Source organism: Callorhinchus milii, unplaced genomic scaffold (assembly GCF_018977255.1).
Source record: "Callorhinchus milii isolate IMCB2004 unplaced genomic scaffold, IMCB_Cmil_1.0 Scaffold3, whole genome shotgun sequence".
Taxonomy (NCBI): Eukaryota; Metazoa; Chordata; class Chondrichthyes; order Chimaeriformes; family Callorhinchidae; genus Callorhinchus; species Callorhinchus milii.
In genome coordinates this window covers 66,597,453-66,623,216 of record NW_024704744.1, presented here as the reverse complement: position 1 = coordinate 66,623,216, position 25,764 = coordinate 66,597,453, and the positions used below count along the sequence as shown (strand labels likewise).

Here is a 25,764-nt window from a genome sequence, read left to right as displayed (position 1 = left end):
TCTTGAGACGGACCTTGATGAATATTGGAGTAATTTGAACCACATTTGCCTACAAAATACACAAACAGCCAAGAAGTGAATTTTATTTGATTGGGATTTTGGACCAGGACACCAGGAGATACTCCCTTCTCTTTTCAAATAGTGCCATGGAAGTCTTAACCAAAAGCAGATGGTATCTTGAATAACATAATATCTGAAGGACTGAACCTATGTTTAATGCAGCATAACCCCAGCACTGCACTGGAATATCAGCCTAGACTAGGTGAGTTCAAGGTCCCCACTTGGGCCTTCAACACATAATCTTCTGACTCAGAGCAAGAATGCTACCAACTGAGCCAAGCTGACACCTGGCTGTTGCAAGCTAAAGATGGAACTCCCATTCTGAAGATAGAACAAATATGATTAGTGATTGAAGTATAACAAATCTCTTAATTGAGAATAACAGTCAAACATTGAAAGTATAAAAATAGATGAACACCAGCACCCATGGATTTATGGTTCCCATATGCATCTCATAAATAAAAAAAATCCAACCACTAGCTTGAGACAAGATGAAATTAGGGATTTTTTTTATTAAGATTTTAAATTAAGAGTTAGTAGATAATTATTTGGGGAGGACAGGTTTGCAGGGCTATGGGGAGAGAGCGGGGGAGTGGGATTGAATTGGATAGCTCTTTTCAAAGAACCGTCACAGACACGATGGGCCAAATGGCCTCTTTCTGTGCTGTATAATTCTATGAAAGCAGTTTATATATATCATTTTATAGAACTTTTAACTGGAATTTTTCCAGATTTACCAGCAGCACTTGCCCACACAAAAAAATACACAGTCACTACATGTTACAGTATGTCCTGTGAAGCACTTTGAGATGTCCCCTCGACATGAAAGGTACCATACCAAAGTATTTATCATTATCATTATTTTTTAAATAAACAGAGGCATGTCTCACTTGAAGTGAAGGAAGAGTTTAATGGTTTGTGATGAGAATTTTACATTGCAAATGAAAGGAAGCACCTCATTATGTTTCAGATGTTCATGCTTTTCTATCCTTTTTAATCTTTTTTAATATTATGATATGGTACTTTCGATCCAGTCAATAAAACTTGAAACTCGCACATATATTCCTGGCTTCATTCGCCTTGCACATCCATAACCCCATGATGTTACTCCCTGAAGAACATACCGTTTGGAACTGTCTGGACAAACTAAGGGGCCTCCACTGTCACCCTAGAAAGAAACATAAGGAAAAGATTAGCACTCAAATGTTAAGAGTAAAGTGAAGACCATCATAACCAGGAATAGACCAGCAGTACTTTTACCTAAATTCTTAAAAACCTATGCTTTGGTTAGTGTATCGTTTTCTTTGTAATCCATAAACATTTCACTGTGGTGTTACCCTCTGATATTATGGCTTAACTTTGATCCAAAGATGTCTACCTAACATAAATTTTAAAGTAAATAATGGAATGTAGATTTGCATTCTGGGCATTGTGTTCCCAATCTCCGCCTTGCTGACTTGGAAAAGTAAGACAAAATATACACAAGATGAAAAAGCTACAACAGTAGTGGGAGATCAGAGAAACCCAAGCGTTATCATATACAAATTCATAAAGGTGTGAACGAAAAAACAAATTAGTTCTTGGTTGTATAAATAGGGTATGGAATGGAAAAGCAAAACGGCAAGCCAATAACCAGTACTAAGACAGTTTCAAGTATTGTGTCCAGTTCTGATTGTTCTACCATAGGAAGGATCTCAAGATGACAGTGGAGATTTATTAGGATGACCTGTACTAAACAAAAAGGGTTTTCCTATAAGGATAGACTAGAGAAACTAGGATTGTTTTGAATAGAACATAAAAGGTTGAGTGGAGACCTGATGGGGGTGTTCAACATTCTAAGTAAATAGAGAGAAGCTACTTTTACTGGTTGAAACTTTTTCTCTAAAGATGAAATTGTTTCTAATGTTTTACACATGTTTTGTCAGTAAGAAAAAAATTGGTTGTCTCGTCCATGACTAAAGTCCCTGATTATCCAGCGTCTTGGGACGTCCTCCCGACGTGCAAGATGTTATACAAATGTAATTTGTTTTTGTTGTTGTTATTTTGAGTGCATTGGGAACCATACCTGACAGGTGTCATGACCACCATCAATATCTCCAGCACACAATTCCTTGGAAGTAACTACTCCATTCAGAAATTCAGGACGATTGCAAATTTTATTGTCAAAGACTGGAAAGCCTGTTTCCTTCAGATATTTATCCCCTCCAGTTCCTAAAATGAATGTAGAAAAATAAGCAAGAGGATTATTTTACGTTTGTGAACATTAAAGTCTGCCTTTGCTTCACCTCTAGTTTTAGGCACAACTTTCAAGGCTTTAAATTTAAAAAAAAATGATCTCAATGAAAGGATATGTAAACGAGTCCTTTATGTATTTACAGAATCAGTTTTGAGTCTCAGAAGCTATACACTGAATAATTAGAAACTACTCATTAGTGAGGACAAGATGTTTTATTGCTCATTGGACCTAATTTGAAGTAATTCTTTCAGGAATCCTTAATAGGTGATACAACTCAAACAAATTAGGTATAAATGTAATACAGTCACCAGATGTATGTAATGCCAACGAGCATAAATGTCCACTTAGGAATATTAATCATAATTCTTGCATTTGATATAACGCTTTATCACATCACTGAGAAGTCACAAAGACTATAATAAAAGTATAAGTAAAGTGGTGTGACTGTGTATTGTGAGTGGATGCAGTAACCAATTTGCACACATCAACGTCTCACAAACAGCCATTGAGTGAGTGACCAATTGTATTTAGGGATTGTTGGCCAAGACACCGGTAGATACTCCTTTCTCTTTAAAATCCCTTTAAGAAACCCCCGCTACCCAGACGAATGAGGGAGGTGAGACGGAATTTCCAGCTAAGGGTAATTGCAATGCCGGTGGTACCAGGATTTAAATACTGGCGTTTTTCAGTACTGAAAAATGCGTTGGAATTGTTTGAATCAGAAGATAGCAAATAAGGTATCTTTTGCTCACGGGATTCAAACAATCTGAGTCAAAGTCGATATCCCTGGCCACTGTGACAGCTAGCAAGGATTGTGAGGCGGGAAACAAATCGCGTGGGCTCCTCAGCGCGGTGTTGCCAGGTGAGTTGGGCTGGCGGGCACACAGAAATTATGTTTTTAATTTTTGGTTTCGGGCCTGGTCCGGCTAGTTTCAAATTTCGGATACCTGGAGCATGGTAAGCCGGGGTTTACTGTACCACACATCAAACTCCAATACTGCTTCAATAAAACGATAAACTAATGTTATCTCAATTTCAAAATGCTGACAATCATGTACCTTGTGTCTCACCCCATCCTGTAACAAAACACCCAGTTCCACTCGGTACTATGTAGTCCTTTTCGGGTAAACAAACCACAGATACTTTGTCATTCAGGATTGCTGGCCTAAAAACAACAGAAGATGTGATGAAATCATTCTACTTTGTGTTCACTCTAAACTATTACTTAACTATCACCACATATATATATACACAGGGGATACAACTTGCAATATTTGTAAGTAGCAAAACCTACAGGTACCTGAAGGTATCCGAGGCAACACCTTAGGAATTGTACTTGGATGTTGATCTTTTGCCAGACAGGTGCCTAGATTTTACTTTGGTCACAATTCAACTTCATGAAAATTAATACTGAGATTGAAGTCTGAGTGCCTTTTTGGAGGGTCAGCCCCGGGCACATTCAGATACTTGAAGGACTCCCTATTTACATATATATTTGTTTGGGAGTTTCACAAATTCAATCCCAGTTATATATTTTTTACTCTTAAGCTGGTAAACTAGTAAAGACACTGGATACCAATCTGCTCTGTTCTTCCAATCTGACTATTTTGCAGAAAACAAAGATTTCTCTTCCATTAATGACGCCAAACTGAATAACTGAAATGACAAGTAACAGATGACAAGTGACTTGTTTGCTATTCAAATTCACAATACATCTACCAAAATATATACCATTATGTGACATTTTCCACATAGAAGAGTTCCACACACATGAGGTGAATGATCAATTAATCTGGAGGATTGTTGTCCATTTCATCAAGGCTGAAACTGCTTCCTCATCTAGTCATTCCTTATAGCTCATCCATTCAAAACTGGGGATTGATCTTCTTGCTCTCCTCTGTGCTGCCATGTAAGGGTGTCTACTTACGTTGTTGTGAGCAGAACTATAAGAATTACTCCTGTTCCAGGCTAACCAGAGCACAATTTAAATTATTTATATGAATATGTTACTTGAATTAACAGATCCATTCTTACATTTATCATGTTGTCATGTTGTCCCTCTCTTCCCCACCCAAACTTCACACCCATGATTGTAAATGTAAAACTGAGCTGCGATTTGAATCAATGTTCAGTATTTTACTGTTCCTTCTGTTAATATTCAAATATCTGAGAGTACAAATGTGCATTATTCACACCTCTTGACTCAGCTGCATATAAGAGGAAAGAGCTGGGAGCAGTATTAGACACTGGGTCTCATTTGCAGGATTTCTTAACATGTTTTCTTAATAAGGCATTCCTCTTATATTTGAAAATTTCCAAAAGTATTTACCTGCTAAGTCTTACTAAAGCAATGTCAGAATTATCAGGTCCCATAACCAGTTTGTCAACATCTCTAATTTGTTTTGAACGCTCGTCCGAATCTTCTTTGTAAATTCCAAGATAGATTCTATAAGCAGAAGGTCTTGTGGATCTGCAACGGATATGATGGTTTGATTAAATGTTAACAATTCTTAAGATCCATTCTCAAAATGAGAAACATTGAACAGTTTCTCCCCTTACCGTTTTAGACAGTGTCGAGCTGTGAGAACCCATTTTGGAGCAATAAGAGTTCCTCCGCAGAAATGAAAGCCATACCTGCAATGTACACCAGGTTCAAAATTAGGAACAAGTACAATTAACGTTAATAGTGTTATATCATAGAATCATAGAATTATACAGCACCGAAGGAGGCCATTCGGCCCATCGTGTCTGTGCCAGCCTTTTGATAAGAGCTATCCACACCAATCCCACTCCCCCCGCGCTCTCCCCATAGCCCTGCAAACTTGTCCTCCCCAACATCACAATGGAAGAAAAAAATCCTTGCATTTGACACAGCGTCTTATCACGTATTCGAGACGTCTCAAATGCCTCACAGAATATATTGTAAAGTGAATTGACTGTGTATTTTGTGGGCGAAATGTGGCAGCCAATTTTACACAGCAGTGTCCCACAAACCAATCCTGGATTGACACGACCAATTTATTATTATTAATTTTTTTAAGGAATTATTATCCCAGAAAAGTGATCCGCCAATCGATTAATAACTGGGTTCCTAATTACTGCTAGGTAAAGAGAGGCACGTGGAGTAAGGAAACTTGCCCAACATTTCGCCCTGCCGGGAATCGAACCCAGGTCTCTCGCTTGTGAGACGAGTGCTCTAACCACCGAGCTGCAGGACTCCACTTGAAAAACATCCTTTATGAAGTTCTTACATAATCTCTCCACAATCTCACCTCACCCTATCTCTGCAACCTTCTCAAACATTATCAACGTGGCCGTTCTCTTCACTCACACCTGCCTGATTCATATCCCCCACCTTACCCATCCACTATTGGCAGGCAAGCTTTCAGCCTATCTGTTCCCATTCTCTGGAACTCCATCCCAGAATCCCTCTGTTTCTTTCTCTTATTTTCACTTTGTTTAAGGTCCATCTAAAGATTTACCTTTTTGACCATGCTTTTGGTCATCTTTCAACTCCCCCTTCGGCTCCACCCCTCCCCCATCTTGGGTGCTAAGCCATTATTGATAAGTAACTCGGGATATCCTCCTAGCACGAAAGATATTATAAATGGAAATCTGTACTGTAAGGTTTCTACATTTTATCTAGGGACTGTAAATTACTGTATTTCTTAGTGGGATTCCTTAATAAAGAACCTTATTTGAATTCCCATAGATAAGGGCTTCTGATTTTCATTTTTAATTGATAAATACCGATAAAACATCCGCAATATGAAAAATAATGAAATTATGTATATCCAATAAACACCAGAAAAACACTAGAAATGGTTCCTCAACTCTGAGGTGAGATTTCCTCTCTCGCACATGCTCTCAGCAATACCCTGGTATAAGAACATAAGAATTTGCTTGGCAAAAGAAGACCAAGGTCCATCCAATTCATCTTCCACCATCCTGGCAGTGGCATGCTATGTCCCAAATTGCATATTGTATGGTGTAGTATGATATGATACGGTATGATATGGTATGCCAACTGCAAATGCATTGCTCTCACTCTCTGTCTCTTCTCCATGTGCATTGGCATATCTGAGGAAGTATTTGTATGAAAGAGGAGGGAGGCACTGGGCATGTGTGAGAGTGCCTCTCCCCTCTCCATGTGCACAGGCATGTCTTCTCATTACAGTAGACCCCTCAAAATCCCTGATTTATAAAAACTCAAAAATTGTTCAAAAAAGAATAACCCCCGAAAATGAAATTAATAAACACCAAAAAATACAGAAGTTGTATCATAGACCTATGGAAACTCTGCTCAGGAAGGAGATCACGTCTCATGGATTGGAGTGACATACATCCAAATTATTGGAAAACGTTGTCCAATAGAATGACTTGGCTTTCTTATTAAGGAATCTCAATGGGAAATACCGTATATTGGACATGATCTCTGCATGTGTATTTTATTATCCAGCACATCCATGCCCTGAAATAAATATCTTTTGGTTTCAAACACAAAAACAATATTTATAATAAATAATAAATTTGCATTTGATATAGCACCTTTCATATCAGAAGGACATCCCAAAGTGATTCACAGGACACACTGTAAAGTGCAATGACTGTGTATTTTATGGGTGAACACAGCAGCCAATTTATGCACGTCTATATCCTACAAACAGGCATGAAGTGAATGATCTATTTTATTGAATTTATAATTAAGGCATTACTGGAGCCAGACATAATTATTGGAATTACTGTACTTGTGGCAGATCAAATTCTGTTAAGATGAGTTGGTAAAACAAATCTGAACCCAGAAAAGGTAAAATGATCCAAGCCGTACAGTACATAATTTGCGCCATGATTATGGCATGTTTTATATCATCTTGAAGTAATTCACTCACCCTGTACGAACACTGACTTGCCAAGGCCAGGAATATGGATTGGATACACAACCACCAACAATTCTTCCATAACAGTTCTTAGGTTCAATTGCTGGTTTTCCACATTTAGTAGAGAGTTCTAGCATAAACAAATAACATTTGGTTTATCCTAGTAATGCTTTTCCTTTAAATCTAAGAACCTTACTATGATGCTTCCAAGTTAAACCAAGCATGCTATGGACTCCAACCTTCTCCATGGCCATTATCACATGACCAGTGGTTTAAATCTACAAACCAGCAATTGTTTTGTAAGATTCCCCTCCTCTCCTTCTAGAATAGATCATTCTTCAATAATAATCCTTGCATTTGATATAGTGCTTTTCATGTCTTCCAGACGTCTCAAAGCGCTTCACAGAATATACTGTAAAGTGAATTGACTGTATATTTGTGGGCGAAACACTGCAGCAAATTGCGCACAGCAGTGTCCCACAAGCAGTCGTGGATTGAGTCACCAATTTTTTTTTAAGGATTATTATCCTTACTCCACACGCCTGATAATAATCTCTCAAGAAAAAAAGCAATAATAAATTGGTCACTTGAATCCACGACTGTTTGTGGGACACTGCTGTGCGCAATTGGCTGCCGCATTTCACCCACAAATATACAGTCAATTCACGTTTCTGTGAAGCGCTTTGAGACGTCTAGAAGACGTGAAAAGCGCTATATCAAATGCAAGAATTATTATTATTATATTATGTTACTCCTGGAAAAGTGATTCTCCAATCGATTAATAACTGGTTCCTAATTACTGCTAGGTAAAGAGAGGCATGTGGAGTAAGGAAACTTGCCCAACATTTTGCCCTGCCAGGAATAGAATCCACCTTGCGAGGTGAGTGCTCTAACCACTGAGCTACAGGACTTACTGCTTCTTAATCATGACAAGCCTAAACCCAAGGAAAAAAACATCTGGGAAAATTGATCAATCAAGCCTTCAGCATACTGAGGACTACAGTGCCACCTACAGTATTACACTTACACAGTAACTGCATCTGCACTGGTACTTTTCTGAATCTTACATGAAACAGTGATGCAATTCAGGATTTGTCTGCAGACTAAACTCACCAAATAAGGGTAGGGAGTCCACAAGATAGACAACATCTAGTAAATTTAAGGTCCTGATCCATAAACAAGAATTTCAGGGTATACAGAAGTATGGAAGAGGGGATCAGGGCAGCTGAAGGCTCATGTAGAGTATAAGTATAAACATTGGCAGAGATGAGTTGGACCCAATAGTGTGTTTCCGTGATGTAACAATATATGTAATTCTAATTAATTGGTTCTACTATATTTGACAAATAAGAATTGAACAGGAAATAGATTCAATATTATATTGTATCCAGTGACATACATAAGAAAACATGTTGTACACTTTAACTAATAATTGTGATTGAAATAAACTAATACAAGTAAATATTGGCATGTCTACAGCTGTAACTTGTGAAAGATAACAAATGAAGAAGCAAGGTGATTTACCGCACTGGGGAATATCATCGCAGTAGTCGTACTTCTTTTCTCTGTCTGTTGTGTAACACCACGGACCATTCGCATCATTGTCTGGATTTCTGCAATGCTACATTCAATTGACAATGAATTACACTTTTAATTCAAATGCAGTGAACTTCATACAACTTCTATAATCCAAGTTTAGAGTCTTTTATTTTGCAGCATTAAAGTTCTTTAAATTTTCTTCAGTAAATGTTTTGTAAAATCAATTGATTTTTTTTATAATTACATTTTGCTCAAGATTAGTACTGGAAACTGAAGCACCTATTTTGAGCATCCAGAGTCAATTATCCCATGGCAAAATGCAAAATAAAACTTTCCTACTCTGCCTCATCCTCTAAAAACACCCTGTACTTCACAAGTATTATATTTTTCACACTAGGTATCCTTAGATTATCATTTCAGTCTTGTACCTGAATTCCCTTATCTGATTTGGAGTTGCTTGCTCCAACTGCCTACATGAGAACTCGATGTAGGGGGAGCTTCTATGTAGGAACAGAGGTTGGAAGCAGCATATCAGCTACATTAAGTAATAAATTTGTGGTGTTTAGTAAGTCATTCTTTGTGCTAATCAAAAATGAGTTAAGAAACTATTGCAAATTTTACCTGCTTGTACCCTTCCAATTTCTAAAAAAACTTTATTGCTGTACCGTGCGAAAATCAGTTTTAGCAACAAAACTAAATCACAGTGGAATTAGTGCAATCAGGAATTGTACATCGGTTTACAATTAAAGCAGAGGCCACATTTCTGTTGGCTACATTGGCAACTTACGTTTCCCTCTAATCCTTTATTCGGGTTTACTTCAGGAGTAAAAGTAACATGAATGTGTGGGGTCATGGATGACCATTCTTGACATGTTCTACCAGAAGATGTGATTGATCTTGAGCCTCGATATGTTACTCCGTTACCTATTATGCACTCTATCAAAATAAATGAATAGAGAAGAGTCATCTGCCCTTGTTTTATGTTCTATATTGCTTTTTTTTTAAATTCAACAAATTATCACAGAGAATAAATGTTTGTGTGGGTTGTCAACAAGTAGAGGGTTCATAACGTGGTTTGATGAATCAGTGTCCTAACCATCAGGACAGAAAAAGGATGGAAAACAGCATTGGATTGAAGTCGAACAACAAGGCGAGTCATTTTTGTGTTCATGATTAAGAGCGACAAATGTTCTTTTACTAATCTTGAATCGAATATTTTGACATGCTTACATGTCACTTATTCCTCACAAGGTAATTTAAGTTTGCTTTTTAAAAGAAATCCCCTGTTTTCTCTTGAACTCAGTAACCAGCCCCTAGAGACAATGCAGAGACGTCCTAAGAGTTTGAACCCCATTGTTAGAGGGATGAGCCATGAGCACTGATTAGTAAAGCTAAGGTCTTCAGTGGCATCTCAGACTTATAGAGCGCTACTAGATTTTTAATTGGATTAAGAAAATAAACCCACAACAATAATTTCAGATGCACTGAGAACAAAAGAACATGAGTATAACAACAACAACAATAAGATTCCATTTATAGAGCGCCTTTCACGTCGGGAGGACGTCCCAAGGCGCTGTACAGTTGGGTCAGGACCCGAACAGGGGGGAAATGATCAGGGAGGGAAGGGACGGAGCGAGGAGGGGGTAGAGAGTCGAGAGGGGACTCTCTTGCAAAGGGCAATTTCAGGACACACAACTTGATGTATGTTTTTACCCAATGAGAAATTAAAGCATTTGCCTACCATTTGCACAGTCACTACACAAGCGTTTTGAGAATTCCTTCCAATGTGAAAGGTGCTTATTTAACAACCGAAAAAGGTTAGCAGGAAGGGTGGTTGAGGCCAGGATTTTGGACTCATTTAAATAAACAGCTAGTGCTCTGTTTGGAAGACATAGGGTGAGTTTTCTGGAAAGATGAAAACAAATGAGCTGAAAGGCCTTCTTCATCCAAACCTCTCATGATCTTGTGACTGGAGCTCAAGTACACACATTTTCAATCCTACAGAACCTGGCTCAAGTGGTCACTTACCATCTCTGAGTTTGAACAGTCTAAGTGGACAATTTGAATATAGGGACATTGCAACAAAGAAAGAAGAACAGCTTCGGAATGAAGTCTAATTTTACAGTGTTTGGGGCTGCAAAATCAAGTATATAATGGGGGACTTTAAGATGGCCAATGGCAGCACTTCTAGGTCATCAGGTCACAATGACATCACTTCCTCCAAACGGGACATGCACATGGGGCACAGGAAGCAGCACTGACATATAGGGACATGTTACTATATTCTCCATGCTTAATTCCTGATTACTTTTGTACAAATTACCTTTCTCTGGTGCCACAGATGGACGATTCGATGGAGGTGGGCGAGAAGGTAAAATTACAACACTAAGGCACTTTTTAATATTACAGAATTCCCATCGGGTTGATGGATCAGTTGTGAAACACCACGGAGCTCTATCTCGATCAGGATTTCTACAGAGGTTGTCTTCCAGTCCCCTGTACACAGAAAAATGTTCTTTAAAAGCAAAGCAACAACCATCATTGCTTCTGGCAGATTTCTGCCTAATCTGATTCCTTTCATTATTTTTCACAGAATCATATACATTGCAAAACAAATAATCCAGGGATCTCTACATAGATATCCTGCATGATGCCAGTAATGGAGTTCATTGTGATCTGGATAATATCAATTTAAAATTATTGAGAGGCTAAAGATAAAACCCTAGTGCCTATAATTGTACTAAGAGCCTTTTAAATCCATATCTGTCTGTAATCTTGCTTAACCTCCAATTGGGTTTCCATGCCACCCACAGCACAGAAACAGCCTTGGTTAAAGTGGCAAATGACATTCTGTCCATCTGCGGCCAGGGCTCCCTCTGCCTCCTCGCCCTCCTTGACCTCTCTGCTGCCTTCGACACTGTTGACCACCCTATCCTCATCCACCGCCTCTTCTCTCACCTCAGCTTTCATGATTCTGTCCTTGGCTGGTTCAGATCGTACCTCTCATACTGCCTCAACGTCATCTCCACAAATGGCTTCTCCTCTAGCCCCTGCACCGTCTCGTGCGGTGTTCCTCAGGGCTCTGTCCTTGGTTCCCTCCTCTTCAATATCTATTTGCTCCCTCTTGGTGACATCATCCGCAGACATGGGGTCAACTTCCACATGTATGCAGATGACACCCAACTCTACCTCTCTGCCTCAAACCTTTACTCCAGGACCACTGCTGTCCTGACAGACTGTCTGTCAGACATTAGGTCCTGGATGAGAGCTAACTTTCTACAGTTGAATGTCAACAAGACCGAGGCTCTCCTGATTGGCTCCCGTCAGCGCCTCCACCCCTCAGGCACCAAGAGCATCACCATCCGTGGTTGCACACTCCACCTCACTGAGCCAGTCCGGAACCTCGGCATCTTGTTAGACTCTTAACTATCCTTTCTACCTATCCTATATTTGTGCTATGTTCCGCTCTGCCTTCCTCACCTCCGCAACATCGCCCAGCTCCGCCATTATCTCACACTGTAGGCCACCAAGATCCTCATACACGCATTCATAACATCCAGGTTCGACAATGCAAACTCTTTGCTTGTCGGACTCCCCAACTCCTCCCTCCAGATGCTGCCAGAACTCTGCAGCCTGTGTCCGCTCCCGCACTAGGCTCCGCGACCCTATCACCTCCATCCTCGCCTGACTCCACTAGCTTCCCATCACACAGAGAATACAGTTCAAGATCCTGGTCCTCACCTTCAAAGCCCCACATGGCCTCGTTCCCCAAACTTCTGCGATCTCCTAACCTCCTACCAGCCTGCCTGCTCCCTCCACCGAGCAGGCTCCAGCCTGCTTCAGGCACCCCACCTCGCCCACCCCACCAACGGGCCTTCAGACATTCTTCCCCCACCCTCTGGAACTGCATCCTGCAGTCCCTCCATCTCGCCTCATCTGTTGCCTCCTTCAAGACCCACCTCAAGACCCTCCTCTTTGACCATGCTTTCGATCATGCTTTCCCCTCCTGCCCTCCACCCTCCCCAATCCAGACCCCCAGCTCAGGTCCAAAATGCTGTCTGTTTAGCGCCTGAGGCATCCTCCTAACATGAAAGGTGCTATACAAATGTAATGTTGTTATTATTTTGTACATACGAGTTGGGAAAATTCTTGGGTGTCTTCAAATGTCTGTGTGGTTTCATGGACTCCCATGCTTGGCATCGTTTTCCTGATATGGTCATAGATACAGTTCCACGATAGTCCACACCTGTTCCATTGTAGCATTCAGGAGGACTATCTTCATCTAAAGGCACTAAAGGGTTTTCAATGAAAAAATGGGAGAAAGCCACAAGCATTTCAATAACTGTAAGTGTTTCACATTCTTCAGTATTTTTACCAAATGAAGCCTAATACAGTCTTGAAAAATCATTGGCAAGGTAATGTAATATCAAATTAAAACCTAGCAAAGGTTAAAATCAAATCTACTTCAGTAATAATAATAATCCTTGCATTTGATATAGGGCCTTATCACGTCTTTAAGACATCTCAAAGCGCTTCACAGAATATACTGTAAAGTGAATTGACTGTATACTTTTGGGGCAAAACGCAGCAGCCAATTGCGCTCAGCAGTGTCCCACAAACAGTCGTGGATTGAAGTCAATTGATTATCATTTTTTTGAAGGAATTATTACCCCCAGAAAAATGATCCGTCAATCGACTAACAACCAGGTTCCTACTTACTGCTAGGTAAACAGAGGCATGTGGAGTCAGGAAACTTGCGCAACATTTTGCCCTGCCAGGAATCAAACCCAGGTCTCTCGCTTGTGAGGCGAGTGCTCTAACCATTGAGCTACAGTTTCCTTACCGGGTATAAACAAAATTTATGCCCATGTACTCCTGTATGGCATACAAACCAATGGATGAATAGCAGACAGAATAACAATGAGTTATTTCTGGGCTCAAAATTCAGAGCAATAGCTTTTCGAAATATTGGTAAAATCTCACCTCTCGTTTGATTGCCGCACTTTGGCACTTGGCAATATTCCCACCTTGTAGATGCATCAGTCGTGTAACACCAGGGTTCCTTCTCAGAATCAGGGTTTCGGCAGTAGTTGCTCTCCAGTCCTCTGAAATGGACATACAGAACAGCAGTTGGATTTTACCTATCTGACAGAGGCAATGGCAGAGACTTGTACCAGACTGAATGCCTTATGATTGCATTCTGAGTCCTGTATAATAACATTAATAGTTCAAGTAAAGGCTGCCATAACCTTCTTATAGGGGGGTGAACTGCCAGAGAACAAAACTATGCAACACTCAGCACAAAGCACCATTCTCACTCACAAAGAATGAATGACAAAAAACATGGAATTCCCACTAGCACTAACTTGCTTTTCAAAAGTTAGGATTAAAAGTCACTTACCTGCAAGGGTAGTTTCTATGTGTTCTTGAATGAACGTGGGGATCCTTTGAATCCCAGTGCTGACACGTTTTACCAGACCTGGTTGTAGATATATTCCCACGGTACAGTTGACCTCGTTCTGTGTAGCATTTGGTTTCTATCTCAATGCTTGGGGGCTCACCACCTTCAGGGTAAAAAACATTTTGAAAGTTTAATATATTATCTTTTACGTTCACGTCACAGTGGGGAGATCCCATTTACAAATAAGTGTTGAAAGATTGGTGTTTTTAGTAATCAGTGTAAGGTGCTTTCTCTCCCGCCAACCCCATGTTTAATTGGTTTCAGTAAACTGCAAGTTTTGTTTATTTGTCTTCTCAATGTTCTCCACTGCTGAAGGTGTGACTTGTGCCGATGCGGCCCCAGAAACACTGACTACTCTCCAATACATCTCCCAAGTGGCCAATTTTGTAAGTCTGGACAGTGAGTGGATAAGGACATTACATTCAAGCTCAAGCCTGTCCTCTCTCAAAATCCATACATTTCTGTAGTTTCCATAAATGGGGTCACTGCCCAGCAATCGTGGGAACCATAGAATTTTAGAATGTTTCAGCGCAGAGGAAACCATTCAGCCCATCGAGCCTGTGCTGACTATCCATTTAGTTATAATAATGTAATGATCCTTGCATTTGATATAGCGCCTTATCACACCATTGAAACATCTCAAAGCGCTTCACAGAATATACAGTAAAATGAATTGACTGTATATTTTGTGGGCAAAGCATAGCAGTGTCCCACAAATAGTTGTGGATTGAGTGACCAAATTATATTTTTTTAAGGGATCATTAACCCCGAAAAACAATCCACCAATCAACCAACAACCGGGTTCCTATTTACTACTAGGTAAACAGAGGTGTGTGGAGTAAGGAAACTTGCCTTATGTTTTGCCATGCCTGGGAATCAAACCTGTTCCATTCCGCCTTCCATTTCTTCATACCCTTTTATATTTTTCCTTTTCAAATATATGTTTAATTCCCTTAAAAGGTGCTGTAGATTATGGATTAGCACTTCTCTTACAATCATGCTATTCTTTCATTCATTACATCTATTAATTCTATTTTCTATTTTCTCTAGTTTTCCATTGATTCTTCTCTTCCATTGTTTCTCCTCTACCATTAACTCTACAACAGACTTGAATAAAATAAAGTAATAATAATAATAATTATTGTACTTGGTGTAGCACCTGATCACAACAGAAGGATCAAAGTGCTTCACAGGAGTTTCTGTAAAATGGAGTGAAATGGAGTGTAGTAGGCAAATGGGGCAACACAATTGCACACAGCAATATCCCACAAACAGCCATGAAGTGAATGACCAATTTTTTATTTGGGGGTTATTAGCCAGTATACTGGAGGAAATTCCCCACACTTTTCAATTAGCATCATGGGATCTTTAACATCCACCTAAACAGGTAGACAGGATTAGACAAGTTTAACTCTCATCCAAAGGACAGGACAGAACTGCATTGAAGTGTTATCTTAGACTCAGTGAGTTTCAAGTCCCCACATGGGGCTTGAACCCACAACCTTCTGACTCATATGTGAAAGTGCTACCACTATACTAAGCTGCATTACCGTTGACTCTACACTGCCATCAACTTTACATTGCCATTGACTCTACACTGCCATTAATTCTACTCTACCTTTGACTTGACCCAACCATTGACTCCTTCATGGACTCTACACTGCCATAATTCTACTTTTCATCCTGTAGGTGATTCTCACCTTTGGTTTTCTCTTTCCTAATTCAGAAGTGGTAAGAGCAAGTTTGATACCTCTACTGCTGCCTTGGATGAGACCAGCTAAGTCAGCACAGAGAAAGTTGTCAGCTAATTATTGGAACAGCACAGCCAGCCCTTGTGGGGAATGGTAAATATAATCAACACAACTTTCCTTTTGAACATTTTGGCAGATGGGAAGAGCATATGTGACCAAAGATGGATCTATAAAAAAGGCACACATGACCCTCAAGCTCCAACTAATTCAGCCTTTTCCCTCATACTGGGAAGGGAAGCCAAAGCCACCTTTCTACCAGCATTACTTGCCCTCCATAAATCTCCAGAACAGGCTAACATAGGCGCAACGTCAAGGAAAAAAAATGAAACACTCACTGCATCGTTTAATGTTGCAGAATGCCCAGCGTCGATCAAGAGCAGTTGTAAAACACCAGGGCCTGGGTTCTCCATCTGGATTCCGGCAGTAGTTTTCCTGGAGATATTTATCTGCAAAACTGAATCAGCATCTTAATGATAATCCGTATATTTGACATAGAGCCTTATCGCACAGAAACATCCCAAAGCAATTCTGAGATTTTTTGTCAAGTGAAGTTGCAGGCAAACACAGCCAATTTATGGGCAAAAGAGTCCAGCAATCAGCCATGAAGTAATGTCCAATTTTATCTGGAGGTCAGTTGACCGAGATGTATTCCCTTCTTTTGTTGAAAGTGGGATGAGATTATAAACATCCACTAGAACAGGGGATATGGGACTTCAGTCTAATGAATCATTTCCTTGCCCTCCTTCCCTCCTGATCCAACCCCAAGCTCGGGTACAAATTCTTGACTGTCCAATTCCTAAAGATGTTCTCCCAACATGAACAGTGCTATACAAAATTTAATTTGTTGTTATTGTCGTCTCATCCCAAGGACTGCAACTCTGACAATACAGCACTCTCCCAGCACTGTATTGGATTGCCAAGACTATGAGCTAAACATCTTGACATGGAGCTTGGACACACACCATATAACTCAGAAACAACAGTACCACCAACTAAGTCAGACTGACACCTTATTATTATTTAAGACAAATTTGCATTTATATAGGGCCTTGCTTCATAAAATAAATATCTCAATGTGCTTTATGAAATTAGATTGATTAGAAATCAAGTGAATGTTGTTATCTAGGAAAACCTAATACCAAATTTACACCGACAATGTCCCACAAAATAACTGAGTTGAGTGGTCAGTTATTTCAAATTCGGGGGTAAACTTGGATGCGTTGGGAATACAAAGCTGGATAACCAGGAAAAAAACTCCACACTTCTTTTAAACAGCTTTGTAAGGGAGGGCGGGAGAGGAGGCCTTAGTGACCATTTGATTCACAAAGTGATGATCCTCCAGTCACTGGTTGGTTGTGTTTGGATTGAAAGTTCTCAAGAAAGCGAATAACATTTTCTTTCAGTCTTGATCATCTCAAAGTGCTGGCCAAACTGTAGCCTGCAGGCCAGTTCAAGCTGCCGGCTTCCCCCCCCCCGAACATTCACACTGATCTAGGTAAGTCTGTGTTCAATCGGTTGTGTATTTCCAGATATTTCTTGATTGAACATTTCTTAATTTATTGGAATGAATCACAAAATATTCAATCAAGAAAATTTATTTTGTTGGCCGAACAAAAAGATTGACCACCCCGGCATTGGGTTTACTGAAGGTTTTGATACTCATTATAAAGAAAGACAAAATAAATGAAGATGAAAAAAGAAAAAGAGAAAAGAAACAAATACATAGAGGAGTTCTGCCACTTACAAACTGGGATTGTATCCATGACGGTGAGGTACTTGGGAATTCCACGCCTGACATTTAACTCCATCCTCGGTTTGTGAAACTTGACCACGATAGTTTTCTCCGCTGCAGTACATACAAGTGTCTATAATGAAAGGATAACACAGAATCATAAAATAATAGAATCATAGAATCTTACAGCACAGAAGCGGGCAATGGGCCTATTGTACCTGTGCCGGCTCTTTGAAAGAGTTATTCAATTAGTGCCTTTCCCCTGCTCTTTCCCCACAGCCTTCCCCATGTGTTAAAGGACCCTTGTTACTAGAGGAATCAGAGTGAGCAGCCTGACAATGACTGAATGGAATAAGAATGTGAATGAGAAAACTTGAAATTTGTCCCTTCAAGCTCACAATTTATAAACACCTATGTCCATTAAATAAACATCTATGTTCATACTCTCCTCCTACACGCCTGAAGGAAAAAAGTGAAACCTAAGTGAAACAAACCCAAACACATCTTGTATTTTTAAGCGAAAAGGAGCCAGTGGAAGCTAAAGTGATTCCCAGCAAAAAAGAGAGATGAAAAATTGAAGACGACAATTGAGCTTGAGGTATAGGGGAAAATTAAGGGCCACTGACAAATCAGGTGGCTCGTCCCAATAGCATTGACAAATGCATTGACAAATGCCGAGAAGGAGTCTGTACACTGGATGTCTCAGGAAAAAGGCAAGGCAAAAAGGAAGAGGATTCATAATTTTGCATTAAAATAACACTTAAGTCTCTCGCCCCACCGCTTGGAACTCTATCCCACAATCCCTTCGCCTCGTTCTCTCCCGACATGAAAGGCACTATACAAATGTGATTTTTTCCACATTTTTGAACATTTTTGAAAAATGCACTTTTTTTCCATCATTGTAGTCACAGCCTGAATATTTGATGAGTTTGATTTAGCGAGTGTGGAAGGAGAAGGTTTCTTATACAGAAATTGGCCACACCTTCACATTCTGGTAATCTGCAGTATTCCCATCGCTTTTTTGGATCTTGAGTGTAGCACCAAGGACCACCAGTATCATTGTCTGGATTTCTGCAAAAATTGGCTTCCAGACCAGCATATGGAAAATTATTTGGTTTGTACCTGTAGGAAATCACAGAGAAAACTCACTGAAAGGGTAACTTTATTGGACCGAGTCATAATTTGAAGGTGAGATACAGTGTTATGGAACTTAAGGCAGGAAATACCCATTGCCACTAAGTGCAGAGACTTGAAAGATATAATGGGAGTTTCCCAATAATCACACGGACTGCTAAATTCTTAAATGCAGTCTTAATTTGGAACCAGTTCTTAAAAGTTGAAGAATTTTCCAAAATTCTGGGTGATCTGAATTCAAGACTAAGAATTCAAGGATCTTAATAATTATTATAATAATAATTCCTTGCATTTGATCTTGCGCCTTATCACATTTTCAAGACGTCTCAAAAACCAAGAGAAATTTCCATGCTTCTGTCTGATTGTGAAGGCCACAGCTTTGAAGAATTCTGAATTGAAAGGGGTGTGTTAGCAGTGCTGTTCCACTAGGGATCACCATTTCAATGCACTGGAATGTAAGCCAAACTATGAACTCAAAATCCCAACATAGAGCTTGAGCCCACAACCTATCAAAGGAGCAAGGCTAACCATTGTAACACTACAGTAATAATGTAACTCCTGGTGTCACAGTAACTTTACTACTGTCCTCACCCTCACTGACCCCTCTTCTGCTCTCACCCTCCTCCACAACACCCTTTCCTCCACACTCGACACTCTTACCTCCATCATCTCCCATACTGTCTCTTACTCTCGCTCCTCCCCCTGGTTCTCCACCCACCTCCGCTCACTGAAGAGCCAGGTGCGGGCCGCTGAACGCACCTGCCTCAAATCTGGCCTAACGGTACACCGGCAAATCTGGCTGGACCTCCTCAAAACCTACCGCTCCACTCTAGCCTCGGCCAAGTCGTCCTTCTACTCCAGGATAATCCTGGAGGCGAAGAACAACCCCAGGCTTCTGTTCTCTACCACATCCCGACTCCTCTGTACCCCCCAACACCTGCGCAGGTCATCTCCTCCAACCGTCACTGCGAGGAGATGCTGGATTTCCTTGAATCCAAAATCAAGGGAATCCGTTCCGCGGTCACTGCCCCTCCAACTTCCACCCACCCCCCACCCCTTCCCTCCCACACTCCGACTCCTACCCATCCTCCCCTACACACCTTCGAACCCGTTTCCCCACCCTCTGTCACCAAACTCATCCTGCCCTCGAAACCCACCACCTGCTCCCTTGACCCCATCCCCACTCCACTCCTTATCTCCCAGCTCCACCTCCTTGCCCCACGTCTCACAGACACCGTTAACCTGTCCCTCTCCTCTGGCTCTGTTCCCATTCCCCTCAAAACTGCCACCATCACTCCAATACTGAAAAAACCCTCCCTTGATGCGTTGCAGCCATCAAGCTACCGGCCCATCTCCAACCTCCCCTTCCTGTCCAAGGTCTCGAAATAGTCGTCGCCTCCCAGCTGCGCTCTTTCCTCTCCACCCACTCACTATTTGAACCCCTCCAGTCGCGTTTCCATGCTGCCCATAGCACAGAAACCGCCCTGGTCAAGGTCACCAATGACATCCTGACCATCTGCGACCAGGGCTCCTTCTGCCTTCTCGTCCTCCTCGACCTATCAGCCGCATTTGATACGGTCGACAACTCTATCCTCCTCCACCGCTTGTCCTCCCACCTCAACCTTCAAGGCCCTGTCCTTGAGTGGCTTAGGTCCTACCTCTTCCACCATCTTCCTTTTGTCTCTGCAAATGGCTTTTCCTCCAGCCTCCGCACTGTCTCGTGCGGTGTCCCTCAGGGCTCTGTCCTCGGTCCCCTCCTCTTCACCCTCTATATGCTCCCCCTTGGTGACATCATCCGCAGACATGGGGTTGACTTCCACATGTATGCGGATGACACCCAACTCTACCTTTCCTCTTCTATCCTCAACTCCACGACCACCGATGTCCTGACAGCCTGCCTGTCTGACATTGAGTCCTGGCCGAGAGACAACTTTCTTCAGCTCAACGTGCACAAAACTGAGGCCCTCCTGATTGTCTCGCGTTAGCGCCTCCGCACCTCAGGCGCTGACAGCATCAGCATCCAAGGCTGCACTCTCCACCTCTCAAAGCCAGTCAGGAACCTCGGGGTTCTGTTTGACCCTGAGCTGTCCTTTCTCCCTCATATCGACCCTTCTTCCCCACATCCGCGCCACAACTGGAAATGCCTTCCACCACCTCCGGAATATCGCCAGACTACGGCACTACCTCACCCCTCACGCTGCTGAAACACTGGTCCACGCCTTTATCACCTCAAGGCGGAACTACGGGAACTCTCTCCTCGTCGGCCTTCCCGGCACCTCCCTCCACAAGCTGCAGGTCATTCAGAACTCTGCAGCTCGTGTACTGTCCCGCACCAGGCTTCGCGACCACATCACTCCCACCCTCGCTCGCCTCCACTGGCTCCCCATCCCCCAGAGGATCGAATTCAAGATCCTCATCCTCACCTACAAGGCCATTCACGGCCTTGCACCCTCCTACCTCTCCGGCCTACTATCCCTCCACTTACCTGCCCGTACCCTCCGATCCTCTGGCTCCGGTCTGCTCCACGTATCCCGCCCCAACCGCCCTACCATCGGTGGCCGGGCCTTCAGCCTCTCAGCCCCGAGGCTCTGGAACTCCATCCCCCAGTGCCTTCGCCGCCTCCTCCCTTTCCTCCTTCAAGGCCGGTCTCAAGACCTTTCTCTTCGACCGTGCCTTCAGCTCCCCTCTCGACTCTCTACCCCCTCCTCGCTCCCTCCCTTCCCTCCTCTAACCCTGACCATTTCCCCCCTGCTCGGGTCCCGACCCAACTGTCCAGCGACTTGGGAAGTCCTCCCGACGTGAAAGGCACTCTATAAATGCAATCATGTTGTTGTTGTTGTTGTACTGCAATATAAGCATTATTTTACTGCATCACAATGCTTGAGAAAGGATTTTTTCTGAACCTACCAGCAGGTTGAGGAATAATTAGATGAATCCTACTAGAATTTACTTTATTTAGTTTCATTGTATTTTTTAAAAAAAATAAGATTTCTTGTCCTGCAATGTATAGTTGGGTGTCAGTTGGTCGCACTTTCGCCTCTGAGACAGAAAGTTGTGGGTGGAAGCCTCATGGTTGGAAATTTGAACTCATATAGTTTCGACTGGCATTGCATGCAGGGCTGAATTTTTGAGGGTGCCATCTTCAGAGTTCCTTGGTTTCCTGGCCAACTTGTCCAAATTGCTCATTCACTTCATGGCTATCTTAGGACACTGCTGAGTGCAAAATGCCATGTTTGCCTACGAAATAGACATTCACCACATTTTGCAGTAAATCTTGTGAATCACTTTGAGACATCCCCTTGACGTCAAACAACAACAACAACAAAATGTTACATTTATATAGTCTTTCACGTTGGGATGACGTCCCAAGGCGCAATATCAGATGAAAGGATTACTATTGTTTCTTTATGATGCAGCTTGTTTGACTAAGCAATTTAAAACCAATCCGAGCCTTAAATAGGTACATGCCTTGGGACGTGAGGGGTGCTGCTGCTCCATTTCTGGCAGGTTATTCCAGAAACTGTTTGTGATTTTGTTCCTCTGTAGGTAAATCCAGAGCCTCTTCTGCATTCTAAAAGAAAATCTGAAGGAAACAGAGAAACATGTTCATGAAGGAGCTCACGGTGTCTCTGGTGCGTGTTCAGTGGCCACAGCCTTCCCTATAAGCATCAACAAATTAAACTAAACAAATAAATTGGTACTTAATGTTAGAATGATACACAAGTCATAGTCTTGTTTTCATAAATAAACCATGAGGCTTCCACCCACAACTTTCTGTCTCAGAGGCAAAAGTGCGACCAACTGACACCCAACTATTCATTGCAGGACAAGAAATCTTATTATTTTAAAAATACAATGAAACTAAATAAAGTAAATTCTAGTAGGGATTCATGTAATTATTCCTCAATGCCTGCGCTCACCATATTGAACGATATCAGAGCCGGGGGCAGAGCTGTTGATGCTATTTGTATTCCATTTCAGCACCAAGTACTCCCAGCTCACATACAGCATGAGCCAGCTGCAGATAAACCTGCTCCATATTATGTGCCTGAAATGAATTCAGTACAATACAATTTTCATTTGTACAGTGCCTTTCATATCTGGAGGATATCCTCAAGCCCTTGACAATTCTGGCTGGCACCAAAGCTAAGGGTGGATGCTGGAGAGAGGAGGAGGGGAAAGATGACTGAAAGCACAGTCAAGGAGATTCCAGTTGACCTCTTGTAAAGCACCAGGGTAACATTTTCCATTTCCTGTTACTGCCTTTCTGAGAACCACCATGGTCAAGGTCAATGTGTAGCATTCTCCAGACACTGCACCCAGCACAATGAGGAGACTTGCATCCCATCAGTTTTGTCTGAATTTGAATCCAGGTTTCAGAAGTAAAGAGAACAATGTGAAATCCTATCATAATGACTTAACAAAAAAGATTGCTAGTGTTGACAACAAGAAGACAGTGATATGGCAAAATGTGGATGATTTCCAGTATCCCCAGCACCCTGTTTAGTGTCCAGGCTGCAGTCAGAGGCTAGATTATTATTAGATGATGATTTCCAACTGGACAGTGGAGTCATTCCTGCCTCTCCCAGAGTCAGGTCTCAAAGCAGAGTAAGTGCAAGCCTGGGATCAGGATACCCATATTCTGGACCACTAGTAAAGTTTAGCAAACAGAGGATGAAATAACACAAAAAGAAGAGATCTGTAGACTTGTGCTGAACAAAACAGATCCAATTGAATTACATTTCTCACTTTGATGATAGTATCCCCAAGGTACTGATATAACGGTTCTCGACACTGCAATGTGTCAGCTGTCACAGCTGCTCTCTTCAACAGGCTTTACTGCTCTTTCAGAGTTCCCAGAGCTTTTACGCATTGAAACTGAACGTAGAATCTTGTTGATGTTCACAGCTCCCTATTGCTGTTGCAAAGTGTAATGTTTGCGAACAAAAAATCAGAATTATTCTCTGGATTTCAACACTGACTTTTCCCTGAGATCAAATATTTCAACTAAGTGAAATGCTGACTAAACAATTCTTTTTGTTTGCATGTTCCCAATAGGTATTTGTTTAGCCTGTCTGATCCCTCTGCCACTGTTCACAAATGGTGAACTTTCAACCAACTTAAAATGGTCCCCCAGATAACAATTTGGGTTTGTGTGCGCGTGTGGAGATGTGTGTGGGGGTGGGGTGGGTTTGAGTGTAGGAGGATCTGTGTGTGTGGTGGGAGGGTATTAAGAACTAGGAACTACCTCACAGTCCACCACAAATCGCACTGAACCCCATTCCCAACACTACCTAGAGAAGGTAGTTTTAAGAGCATAGTGATTTGCCCCACAGAAATATAAACCCACAGGCATGAATGGTACTGTTTCTTTGTATATTATCAATTCTTCTCATCATTTTAAAATGTTAATCATGTTCCCTCATAATTCATACTTATCCACTATAAATAAAAACAACTATAAATAAAAACAAAGTACTCTTTTCCCTCTTTAACATTAAACATTGAACTGAATAGATTTCCTCTAAGACCAAAGAATATAATAGCTCCATTGCTATTGCTCCGTGTCTCATTATATTAGCATTCTGTTTCAGCTTTGGTGTAAGATTTAAAAAGATAATCGGGGGGGTGGGGGGTAGAATCTTATCTGTTCATGCCAACTGATATAAATCTCCACTTACCTTTTTTCTCATAAAGAACTGTATTAGTTCTTCTCAGCAGCTGAGTAGTCTTACTGTTATCTGCTGTAATAAGGCACTCATTTTCCTTCTGAGTGAAAAGAAAGGCTCTAAAAAGGAAAACGTGTATTTAGGAATAGTGATGGACAAAATAATTACTCTTGCCAGGCTGAACTAATACACAGGAATAACACTGGACATGAAAACCACTATTCTTACTTTGTTTCATTAAAACTGCACAAACAAATGAAACCAAGATATGTTTTTTAAAAAAATTATTTGATGCAAAATGAAGACTTTCCAGCATTAATTCCAAATTCAAAATACATCTCAATAAATGCTTCTCTATAATATGAAACCACTTTACTGAATTCATAGTTTTGACTCACAATGAGGAAAACTTGTGGGCATTTGCCCATAAATACACACCGCTTTACAATAAATCCTGTAAAACGCTTTGAGACATCCTCTTGCCATCAAAAATTTTATAATAATAACAATAATAATCTTCCATTTGGTAGAGTGCCTTATCACATCACTGAAACATCTCAGAGCCCTTCACAGCATTTTACTGTGTTGTGACTATGTGTTTGTAGGCGATATCAAATGTAAGGATTATTATTATTATACTCTGGTATTGTTTTGTTACACAAAATATGTGATAAATTAACCTAATTTACATCTTTGTCACATAACGCCTCATTTTTAAATCTAATTATTATGAAACCAGGAAACCAAATAGTACCTGCAAATAAATGTAGTTTCTCTGCTACATTTTGCAGCACATTCTTCAACGCTTAATTGCACATATGTTGATTTTATTGTAGAATAAATCCAGGCCCCTTCTGTTTTATCGTACTCGGAATGTAAATCAGCTCTTACTGTACAAAAAAGAAGGCAACAAAATATGCTTTATTTGCACCACAAGCTATATGCAAAACCATGTAGCACGTTATTAGTTTTACTCACCAAAACGTGACAAAGTCAGTAAAAGGAGTCCTGCGTAAGGAAGCATTTTAATTCTGATTTGAACCACAATGGCGCCACGTTGTAAGTCAATGCATCTTACTGAGGGTTTTATACCAGTGAGCAAACAGTGCACGCTAGTAGTCACTGTGTTTGGAGCTAGTGAATCATTCTCTAACCAAAACCAATGTGAATTTCCTAACTTCACAGGACGTTGATAAAACTCTGAACAGTATTAATTATTTTAGTGTATATTTTTTTCAGATAATCTGAGGTGATTGTTCCAAATTGTAGTCACTTTATGTGAATTAAACTTCTAGCAGCCTAACA

General features: G+C 41.1%; 1 protein-coding gene across 1 annotated transcript; it reads right to left on the bottom strand.

The window, feature by feature from the left end:
- Positions 1 to 950: 950 nt before the first annotated feature.
- Positions 951 to 25,536, bottom strand: LOC103175937 (plasminogen). The gene is made up of 19 exons (XM_042332958.1): positions 25,438 to 25,536; positions 25,214 to 25,349; positions 24,472 to 24,578; positions 22,259 to 22,373; positions 18,639 to 18,778; positions 17,669 to 17,789; positions 16,260 to 16,378; positions 14,114 to 14,276; positions 13,696 to 13,817; positions 12,847 to 13,003; positions 11,036 to 11,208; positions 9,500 to 9,648; positions 8,698 to 8,794; positions 7,186 to 7,303; positions 4,856 to 4,930; positions 4,626 to 4,766; positions 3,355 to 3,461; positions 2,126 to 2,271; positions 951 to 1,228 (listed from the first exon to the last, which is right to left on the bottom strand). Exons 1-19 carry the CDS (start codon positions 25,481 to 25,483, stop codon positions 1,070 to 1,072), a joined length of 2,391 nt encoding a protein of 796 aa, XP_042188892.1. The 5' UTR covers positions 25,484 to 25,536; the 3' UTR covers positions 951 to 1,069.
- Positions 25,537 to 25,764: the final 228 nt, after the last annotated feature.

Coding starts and splice junctions, on each gene's coding strand:
- LOC103175937 (XM_042332958.1), bottom strand. CDS start 25,483: ATGCTTCCTTACGCAGGACTCCTTTTACTGACTTTGTCACGTTTTG. Junction 17,790..18,638: donor CAGATTACCAGAATGTGAAG/GTGTGGCCAATT, acceptor CTTTCATTATAG/ACACTTGTATGTACTGCAGC. Junction 9,649..11,035: donor ATCTGTGGCACCAGAGAAAG/GTAATTTGTACA, acceptor TTATTTTGATAG/AGTGCATAATAGGTAACGGA.